The sequence below is a fragment of the Peromyscus eremicus genome, chromosome 1 (assembly GCF_949786415.1).
Source record: "Peromyscus eremicus chromosome 1, PerEre_H2_v1, whole genome shotgun sequence".
Lineage (NCBI taxonomy): Eukaryota > Metazoa > Chordata > Mammalia > Rodentia > Cricetidae > Peromyscus > Peromyscus eremicus.
Window position 1 is genome coordinate 184,432,280 of NC_081416.1, and position 11,285 is coordinate 184,443,564.

Below are 11,285 nucleotides of genomic sequence, written 5' to 3' on the forward strand. Positions count from 1 at the left end.
GGCAAAAGAATTAGGAAACTGAAACTGTGACAAAGGTAAAAATAAGGACAAGTGAAGGATATATGGGACCAGGGGGATAGGATTAAAGGATCAAATTTACAAACAATGAGCAGAAGAGAAGAAGAAGGACTTACCAAGACATCAACAGTACATCCAGTAAAATATAATGGGAATTTTCCACAATATAGGGAGACATGTGGACATCTAGAGACAGGAGGCATTTAAATTCTAAACACATATCAATAAAAGATATCTTCCCATCACATATTTTACTTAAAACTTGAATTATAGAAGTAAAGAAAGGAAACTGAAGGCTGCAGAGAGAGAAACATATTTCTTCAAAAGGTCCCTTCAAGATAACAGCAGATTCCCCCATGAACTCTATTAAAAGAGTTCATCTTCATCCAATAACTATACAAGCAGATGCAGAGATTCATTGGCAAGCACTGGGCCAAGCTCTGGCAGTCTAGTTGAATAGAGGTAGAGGTATTATTTCAGCAAGTGGGGTCAAGATAATGACAGGGCAAAACACAGAGAAAGCTGACCCAAGTAGTAGGAGCTTAGGGTCTCTAAACCTACAGCTAGGGGGCCTCCACGGTATCTACCTAAGCCCCTTGAATGTTAATATAATGATAATTATATTGCTGAGTCTGTTTGCAGCCCTTGCAGTGGGACCAAGGTCTGTCCCTGGTACACGAGAAGGATTTGGAAACTATACCCTATGGTGGGATTAATTGCTCAGCCTTGATGCAGGGGGCAAGAAATTTGTCCTGCCTCAACTTGGTATGCCATTCGTTGTTGACTCCTGTGGGAGGCCTTACCCTTTCTGAGGAGTAGATAGGGTGGAAGAAAGGAGGTGTGGAGAGGGAACAGGGTGAATGGAGGGAGAGGCAATTGTGGTTGGTAAGTAAAATAAATAATTTCTTAAAAAAGAAATTGGAGAAGGATATACATTTTCTCCACTCCTCTTGAAAATTGCCCTTAATCTTAGCATGTACAAGAAGAAATGGTAAACATGAAATACAGACATAAGGGAAGAAATGTGCCCAGTGGTAGCATACACCTTTAAACCCAGCAATCAGAAGGCAGGAGAGGCAGATCTCTGTGTCATCTGAGTTAACCTACTCTATATATGTAGTTGAGGTATACCAGCAATACATTGTGAGACCCTGTTTCAAGAAAACCACAACAAAAAGGAATATTTGTACATAATCATATTGTGTAGAAAGAGATAGAGGCCATGTGATTTTGATACAACTCAGTATTGTACAAAGGATGCAAAGTGAGTATGTAACAATCAGCAGCTGTCTAAAACAGTATATAGATTGCTATCACCAGGTTTTGATTATACAAAGTTTTTGTATTTAAACTTAAAGAAATCCCTTAATTAACTTAAACTATCTAACTTTTATTCCAGTTCCCCAAATATTTGCAGCCTTTGTAAGACACTATGACCTCAGGAAACATTCCACCTGAAGCTCCATACATATCAATCCAACACTTCTTCACCAGAAATGCACCAGGCTCTGCCTATTTAGCTGTTTTTCTCTTTACAATTTGTTTGTCATGCTTTGCAGTGGCATTTATTGTAGTTCTTGTTTCTATTAGAGATTTGAAGAGATATTTCCCATCTTTCTGATATCCATTTATCCTAGCTTGCTGTACTGTTGCTGTGATTAAACACTGACCATCAGCAAACTGAGGAGGAAGGGTTGATTAGGTTCATGGGTTACAGTAAAGGGAAGACAAAGTAGAAATCTGGAGACTGCAACTAAACTCTGAAGGAACACTGCTTACTGGCTTGCTCTGCTTGATCTCTAAAATAGCCCTGCATAGAGACAGCACTGTCCACAGTGGACTGTGAACTCCTACATCAATTACCCATTAATAAAATGCATAAATAATATGACAGCAGCTAGTTCCTTGGAGAGAAATATTTTAGTTAGAGTTTTCTCTAACTTTTCAATGGTCTTTCTGTCAACGTAATGAAAATTAACTAGAAAAATCAGTTTGCACTCTGTGGTGTTTGCCCACAGCAAACAACCCTTTTTTATTCCTAATTTTCTAAGATTGGGAAGCTACTCAACTTTACATCAGATTGTTTTCATACATTTGCTTGTTGGGCATTATAAAACATACTAAGTTTAATGTGGTCACTCATTTGGTGTACGTAAAATAAGCTTATCAATATTTTAGCATGCTAATGTAATATAGTTATGGAAGGCGTTGGTAAAACTCCTGATAGCAGCATATGTCTGATTTTCCTCAGATGCCACCCTCTGTGTGCAGTGCTGATTGTGGTCCTGGATTCAGAAAATTCTTGCAGGAGGGAAATGCAGCCTGCTGTTTTGATTGCATCCCCTGTCCAGAAAATGAAGTTTCTAATGAGACAAGTGAGTGTTTACTGCTGAGATAAATCCTTCACATAGATAATCTTCTCCCAAACACACTGGGATAATCAAAGGTTCTAAAAGACATCTGTAAAAATAAACCATATCACTTTCTCCAGTTAGTTTTTATGGGACTATGATCATTAACAATGTCACTTTAAATAACATGTTATGCTATGACATACATCTTTCAAACGTTGAAAATCCATTGTAAGTGACATTCTCAAAGAAATATTTCATAATCAAACTAATAAATTAGAGAATTCTATACAATGTTTTAACTAGTGAAAAATCTTCCCTGAAACTACATGTAGATTAGATTCCAGTCATAAATATTTAATTTTTTTTTCTATTTCCATGTCTGTTTGTGACCTTACATAAGTTTATAGGTACCATGTACATGCAGGAAATCAATGGAGAAAAGACTAGGGTATCAGATCCATTGACACTTTTATGTGGGTACTAGAAACCAAATCTAAGTCCTCTGTAAGATTAATGAAGAGTGGAAATAATTGCTTGTAAAATTATAAGATGATATATGATAAAGAAGATTTCAAGCAATATCCAGAGAGCCCCCTTTTTCAAAGGTTCAAGGTGATTTGAAATCTAGGGAATTTTGGATAAGTGTTGGCACATAATGTAGAAGTATTGAGTCCTATAGTCAATTTGTTTATATACAGCACACAGTTAATAATGTCAAAAAGTAGGAGATTAAAATGATTTTGTATGAAAGCAACTAGCCACAGTTATTCAAATGGTGTTGTCACCTACACAGCTCATGTGATTTAAATGATTATTTGTTCAGAGCTGGTTACAGAAAAATAGCAGATACATAGACTTTCTCTCATATTGCCTGTCATCCTATATAATGAACGACCTTAAAGGACATTTATGGCCATTAAGATGATTCAGAAATCAAATCTCTTGCTACTATATCTGCTGATGAATTCATCCCTAGGGCCCATATAGTAGGAAGAGTTTTCCAACCCCTAGAGGTCGTGTTCTGATCTCTGTGCATTCACACATATAACATACTCCAATTTAATTACACAAACTGTAATGAAACTGTTTAAAATATAAAAACATATAAGAGTAAAGGGTATTACAACAATAAATACAACAATTAGCCAAAAATATTTTTATCATTTCTTTAATTATGTTTATATGTATGTGGTTATATGTACACAATTGCAGTTGCATGTGAGAAGCAACCAAGGCCCCTGTAGTTAGAGTTACATCCAGTTGTGAGAAACCCAAGATGGGTTCTTGGAACTGAATGCAGCTCTTCTGCAAGAGTAGTACATTTTTCCTCACAACTGAGACAACTTTCCATTCCACTAAACAAATTAACTAAATACATGGGTCCATACATGCACTGTTCTAGATAAAAAGACTTGAAATCTAGAAGCATATCATCATTCTATTCAATTATCCAATGATTCAAAGCAAGTGTAGCCTCATTTCATAAACTTTCCTTGGTGGAGATTACAATTTATGGATGGGGTACTATTCCTCACAACAAACCTTCTGTGCTATCGTTCTTGCTTGAATTTTCTTCTTTTATTGTGCTCATGGTATTGTATCAGTATCTACTTCACACTTGAGTACACTAACATAAACTGAGACTCATATAGATGGATATTAGTAAAGGAGGAAAGTGGTTGTCTATTCCCAAAGATGGTGGAATCAAGAGGTAGCTCATTTAAATGATAAGTATGTACAGAGGATTCTACCTTCAGGATAGGGTTACTGCTTCTTATGAATAAGACTCAGGGATAAAGCATTCCTAATGCCAGATTGGGATACAACTGAGGACATATTTATTTGATTTATTTAACTTTTGCATTTTAAAACATAAAAATTATATTTATGTAACATCCTTCTCTCATTCTCATCCTCCTATTTTCCTCATATAAGCACAACCACTCTCATATTTGAGCTCTGTTGTTATTTTTACATGTACACAAACATACACATAAACAAACACACACACAACTTACTGATCCTGAAGGGACTCTAGTGAGGCTGATTATGGCAAATATGACTACAACAAGTCCTGCCCTTCTCGCCCGTTCCCTTTGCCTTGATAAAATTCATTAGATTCCAATGATAGTTTGAATGAAATTGGCCCCATCAGAGGATGTGGTCTTGTTGGAGAAGGTGTAGTCTTATTGGAGGAAGTGTGTCACTGTGGATGCAGACTTCAAGGCCACTTAAATGCTTAAGCCATACACAATGAGACAACTTACTTTATGTTACCTATGTCTGCCTGAATAGCAACAAGGCCCACCATTATGATAATGGACTGAGCCTCTGAACTCTAAGTCACTCATTTAAATGTTTAATTTCATAAGAACTACTGTGGTTATGTTTTTCTTTACAGCAATTGAAACCCTAACTGAGGCTACATTCTTAAAGCTAGCCACCAGTGTCTATTCCCTTATTTGGCCACTTTCTCCTCCTGAGGCTATCAAGGTCAAGCTATCAAAGTTTTGAACTTAAACTAGCAATAACTCCCTTGTGGCTCTTCCAATTAACGTGTCCAATCAAAATTAAACAGTTCATCCTAACATGGGTTTCCCATTTTTCCTTCATAAACTGGCATTTTCCTAAAGGCCACATCTCTGTCCTCTCTACTCAGAGGCAGTTCTTTGTCCTCCCTGTCCTAAAACCCTTCCCCAACTCTCTTGTTGCTTTACCCTTCTCCTTCATTCTCTGTCTCTTGATTTTGCCTCCGATTTCCTGGCCATTGTCTGTAGCAGGATCCTTGCTGTTGTTCCCTTTGTGGGAGGGGGCCAAGTAGCTGCAGAGTCAAACCACATAGACTCCAGAGAATGTGGAAACAACAAGCTCAGTTTATTCAGGAAGAGGCAAGCCTTATATACCCTCCACCCCTTCCTGCGGGGAGGTCTGATGAATATGCATCTGCTGGTGTGACATGGCTGCCTCTCATTGGTCCAGGTCATCTCCAGATCATGTTTCAGCTGCTGTTGCTAAGACCCTTCAGCAGACCCAGGCTGGCTCTCAGAAAGTATCTTTTTTACTTGTTTGGGCTGTCTGGCTCTCAAGCCCATTAGGGATGAGTCATCCCGCAATAGTCCTCTGATGCAAATAAATATACTTTGCATTGAGAACTTGGTTTTGACTTGTGCAGACTCCAAGGGTCCCTACTGACCGTGTTTAGCATTTCTTCTATGTCAATGGGTTTGGGCCGGTAATTTGAAAGTAGAAAGCACATCACAGGGCATGTCCAAATAGCAAACATGGTCTCCATCAATTACAGGAACAGTGGGCATAAAACAGACAGAAAGACATCAGGAGGCACTACAACCATGGGATCTGATACTTTAAAATAAACTCTGTGCAAAATAATGCTTAATGATTTTACCCTCTGTCAATTCACCAGTTTAAGTCCTTTCATCATAGTATTCAGAATGTACTTAAAATAATATAGAAAATGGCATCATCGACACACTGTCAAATAGAAAACATAATGATTGTTTGATTTCATTCCTCATAAAGACAATGAATGAGTATTTTGGAAAGGAAGCATTGCTATGCAGCAATGTCCATCAACTACATCCTCAGAAACAAATGCAGATATTGTAATGCTTGTTCAACACACTTAATTGAAATATCCTCTCAATAAATGGCTGAAGCTGCTCTAATCATACTTTTCTCTCTCCATCAGATGTGGATAAATGTGTGAGGTGTCCAGAGGACCAGTATGCCAACAGAGAGCAGGACCAGTGCATTCACAAAGCAGTGATCTTTCTGAACTACGAAGATCCCTTGGGGATGGCTCTTGCCTTAATGGCCTTGTGGTTCTCTGCATTCACAGTTCTGATTTTTGGGGTCTTTGTCAAACACCATGACACTCCCATTGTGAAGGCCAATAACCGGAATCTTAGTTACATATTGCTTATCTCACTCATGTTTTGTTTCTTGTGCCCCTTGCTCTTCATTGGTCAACCCAACTCAGCTACCTGTGCAATGCAGCAAATCACATTTGGAGTTGTATTCACTGTGGCTGTTTCCACTGTGTTAGCCAAAACAGTGACTGTGCTGCTAGCCTTCACAGTTACAGCCCCTGGAAGAAGGATGAGGTTCTTCCTGATTTCAAGGGCACCCAACTACATCATTGCCATCTGTACCCTCATCCAAATTATTCTCTGTGCAATCTGGCTGCGAGTTTCTCCCCCCTCTATTAACATTGATGCACACTCTGTGCATGGCCAAATCATCATTGTGTGTGACAAGGGCTCAGTTACTGCATTCTACTGTGTCTTGGGATACCATGGCTCTCTTGCCTTTGGGAGCTTCATTGTGGCTTTCTTGGCCAGGAATCTCCCTGACAAATTCAATGAAGCCAAGTTGCTGACCTTCAGCATGCTGTTGTTCTGCAGTGTGTGGGTCACCTTTCTCCCTGTCTACCACAGCACTAGGGGCAAGGTCATGGTGGTAGTGGAGGTCTTCTCCATTTTGTCCTCAAGTGCAGGCTTGCTGGGATGCATCTTTATCCCCAAGTGCTACATAATTTTGTTTAAACCGGAGAGAAATTCTCTTGAAAAGATAAGGGGTAAAACATCTCCCTGAACATCCACTTCATAAATTGATACTGATAACTATAGTGTTTGTACAGAACCACCTACTCTGATACAATGCAAGATGTATGCATTAGCTAGTGATTCTCATTGTGTCTTCTAAAGATGATGTCAAGAAATACCATGTATACTACTTTTCTGTACATCCTGGCCTACAATCTTCCACTCAACCTCTTATTACACAAGACCTGATTCTTGGATATTAGCACATAGAGGATGTGTTCTTTTCTTTCTCTAATTCAAAAATAGACTTAAAATACTCTGAGTAATTCTTTTGATATCTGAGTGAATGTGTGACTTTGAATGTAAAAGAAAACAAGAGAAAATTTGTGAATGAATGTTTTTAGATGATGAAACTAATTTTCCCCTTTGCTGAGGAAGACAAGAGAATCCTGTTGTATGCTGGAAGTTAGAAGAGTAAAACTTACAAGACAGAAAGATGTTTTATTAAATAGGTAGAATGAATATTGAGAAATATGGAGAGATATCTCAGCATTTACAATCATGTGTGGCTTTCCCAGAGGAGATGGGTTCACTAACCTATCCACACATCTTACAGTCCACAGCCTTCTATTCACAATAGCTCTAATGGATCCGATACCCTCTTCTGTCTTCCAAAAACACCTACACTCAGATGAGAAAGTGATAACACACTCAAAAAGCATAGACACAAAATTGAAATTCAATGAATGTTTTAAGTTGAATTTTACATAGCACTATACTGCAACACTTGTTTTCTCATTCATTGAAAACAGATTTTCTTTCACATAATGTGTAGCTAGAGTTTTCCTGCCTGGCCCACAGTCAGGACAAATCTCTCTCACCTGCCAGTCCCACAGCTGCTCAGACCCAACCAAGTAAACACAGAGACTTATATTGTTTACAAACTGTATGGCCGTGGCAGGCTTTTTGTTAATTGTTCTTACAGCTTAAATTAATCCATTTCTATAAATCTATATCTTGCCATGTGGCTCATGGCTTACCGGCATCTTCACACGCTGTTTGTCATCGCGGTGGCTAGCAGTGTCTCTGACCCAGCCTTCCACTTTCCAGTTTTATTCTCCTCCTTGTCCCGCCTATACTTCCTCCTGCCTCACTACTGGCCAATCAGTGTTTTATTTACCAACCAATCAGAGCAACACATTTGCCATACAGAACATCCCACAGCAATAATGTCCCCTGATTATGTTTCCACCTCCCTCTGCTTCTCCCCACATCCCTTCCTATTTGAATCCACCCCATTTCTATCACTCATTCGAAAACAGTCAGGTTTCTATGGGATAATAATAAAAATATACTAAGATAAAGTCTATGTAACACATTGGAATTGGTCAAAATGGGCAAACAGAAGGAAAAAATCCCAAGAGAAATCGTGGAAATCTGACCCATTTATTTACATATTGAGGATTTCCGTAAAAATCATACATATGTGTGTGTGTGTGTATGTGTGTGTATACATATATATGTGTATATATATTTAAATACATTATGAATATCCTAAAATATTATATATATATGTGTGTGTGTGTGTGTGTGTGTGTGTGTGTGTGTGTATGTGTGTGTGTGTGTGTGTGTGTGTGTGTGCGTGTATACATATATATGCTAAAAAAAATGGGGAAACGAGGGGAACTCTGACACAACATTATGAGATGAGGACTTCCAAAAATGAGATTGACTGAATTTTCTGTTTTCATCTATTTCTGGGCATCCAGTCTACAATTAAAAGTAGTTTAATTCCTTATTGAGGCTCCTTTGGAGGAAAGTAAATTCTCATTAGCTGGTGGTTATCAACTCAAGATTGCTTCTGAATTAGGGAGGAGGCTTGTGTTCATTCTACTTTCAGGTCTTGGACCACAAATGGGAAAACATCCATGTAAGTACTGTTCTTATACCCTCAGGTCCTATTATTTCTTTTGTATATCAATGCTGTTTATTTAAAAGGTCTTTTTTCTTTGGTGTCCTGAATGCCCTCTGGATTTTATACTCTTTGTATATATGCATCCATGCTCTTCTCTGTGCCTTGTAAGTATATATGTGAAGGAGACAACCCTTTTAAATTTAGTTTTCTTTTTCTCACTAGAATATCTGGCTGTTGATTTCTGTATTTTTCCTGTCTGTTGAAGAATCAAGATTATCTGATGATGACTGACCTTGATCTAAGAGTATAACACAATGCAATTACAAGACATTTTATTGCTTTTTAAAGAACTGTAGCAATTGTAGGTAACTGGAATATCTAGTCTCTGATGATTTTCACTCAAGTTGAGTATTTATGCATTCAAATCAGATATTGGTTGCTTACTCTTACAAATTTGTTTTTTTTTTTTTTTTTTTTTGGTTTTTCGAGACAGGGTTTCTCTGTGTAGCTTTGCGCCTTTCCTGGATCTCGCTCTGTACACCAGACTGGCCTCGAACTCACAAAGATCTGCCTGGCTCTGCCTCCCAAGTGCTGGGATTAAAGGCATGCACCACCACCATTTCCCTAGCTATCTTGCAGGCAGGACATCACTATAGATCAAAGGGGTTTTGGATGTGTTGGCATTTACAATTCTCATTTGTTAATGGCCAGAGTACATTTCAGTATCAAAGACACTAGAGTACTGCTTGTTATAGCCAGAACATGGAAATCTCAATGAAGGCACCAGATCAACTTCTGCATGTTTAATCTGTTGTGAAGGTCTTATTAATTGGTCCTTGCCACCAGTCTGTGGAGAACAACCTATAATCCTGGCCACAGCCTGGGTTGTTTGGTGACACTCATGGGATCCCTTTAGGCAACAATTTAATTAGATGTGACCCAACTTCATATTGTGATGAAATGGCTAGTTGGGTCTCTGTCTCCCTTATTATTTAGTGAATTTATTTATATCCCCTTTAGGCATGTGTATAATTTAGAAAGCTTCTACTGTATTCGGTTGACACAATATTCCTCAAGTGGCCTTTAATTTTAGCCATCTTTCTACACATTTCCTCACTCTTCCTTCCTGCCAGCCCTCTTCCCATTTGATCTTCAAAGTAGTTTTAATTTGCATTTTCATGTGGCTAAAGATGTTGAACATTCTTAAGTATTGGTCAGCCATATGTGTTTCATCTTCTGAGAACTCTTAGTTCTGTACCTTTTCACAATTGAGCTAACTTGTTCAGATTTTACATTCTTTTAGATTCTAGATATACTAATCCTTTATTCCCAGGATCCCAAAAGTATTGGTTAAGCTGTTTTGTCTTTTCCATTAGTATTTTTTAAACCTATTTCAATGCTAAGCTAGCTATAGCTGTGCAATCTAATTATGCTTTTCTACCCCATTGAAATATTTGTATATAGTAGTGTCAGTATGGAGATCCTCTGTGACTATATCAATAGAGTGTAATGGAATATAAATATGATGATACCTCCAGCTTTGTTCTTTTTGTTGTGCATTGCTTGGTCCATCCAGAGTCTGTTTTTCTATTTGAATTTTAGGAAATTTTTTCATAGTCCCATTTTTTCTTGATTTCGATGAACATTGTGCAGAATATCAGTGTATTGTTCATTATATAGGCATTTATTATTTGCACAATATTAATTATCAATCCAGAAGCATGTGAGATAGATTCCATCTTTCAGTGTCTGTTGGTTTCTTTCCTTGGTGTTATAAGATGTTCACTATGAAGAGGCTTAACATCCTTGGTAATGTTTATTCCCAGGTATTTCATGTTTTAGAGGTCACTGCAATGGAGTTGCTTTCTTGACACATTCCCCAGTGTTATCCTTTCTGTTATATACAAGAGCAATTAATTTTTGTAGTGATTTTGCAATCTGCTACTTTCCAGAGAGTAATCATCAGATGGAAGAAGTTTCACAGTGAATATTTAAGGTCTCGTGTACGTGTACAAAATCATTAGCACGAGACCTGCCCAAATTTGCCCCAGGTTCTGGCCACCAGGCAGGCTCCCTTCTAGCCCCACCGGGAAGGATCCCCTTCCCCAAGACCCCTGGCAGACCCTGCAGTCTCCACGCCCTGCCTCCACGCCCATCCGCCTGAGCCCCAAGCCTCTTCCTGAGACTTAGAGGCCGGCCCCCCAGCTCCCATCTTGCCCCGGACTTCCTTTCTGAAGCACAGGTGAGTGCCCTAGCTTGCCCCGGACCCCATCCCTGGGCACCAGCCACTCTGGGAAGACCTGCCCAACTTGGCCCCAGGTTCTGGCCACCGGGCAGGCTCCCTTCTAGCCCAACCGGGAAGGATCCCCTTCCCCAAGACCCCTGGCAGACCCTGCAGTCTCCACGCCCTGCCCCCATGCCCATCCGCCCGAG

The 11,285-nt window shown here is 38.9% G+C and overlaps 1 protein-coding gene across 1 annotated transcript in view; it reads left to right on the forward strand.

The window, feature by feature from the left end:
• LOC131903341 (vomeronasal type-2 receptor 116-like) overlaps positions 1-6,986 on the forward strand; it is a 29,096-nt gene extending 22,110 nt beyond the window's left edge. Inside the window, exons 5-6 of the mRNA XM_059253870.1 lie at positions 2,270-2,393; positions 6,082-6,986. Coding sequence (XP_059109853.1) covers positions 2,270-2,393; positions 6,082-6,986 — 1,029 coding nt within the window. The remainder of the gene's footprint in view (positions 1-2,269; positions 2,394-6,081) is intronic.
• Positions 6,987-11,285: the final 4,299 nt, after the last annotated feature.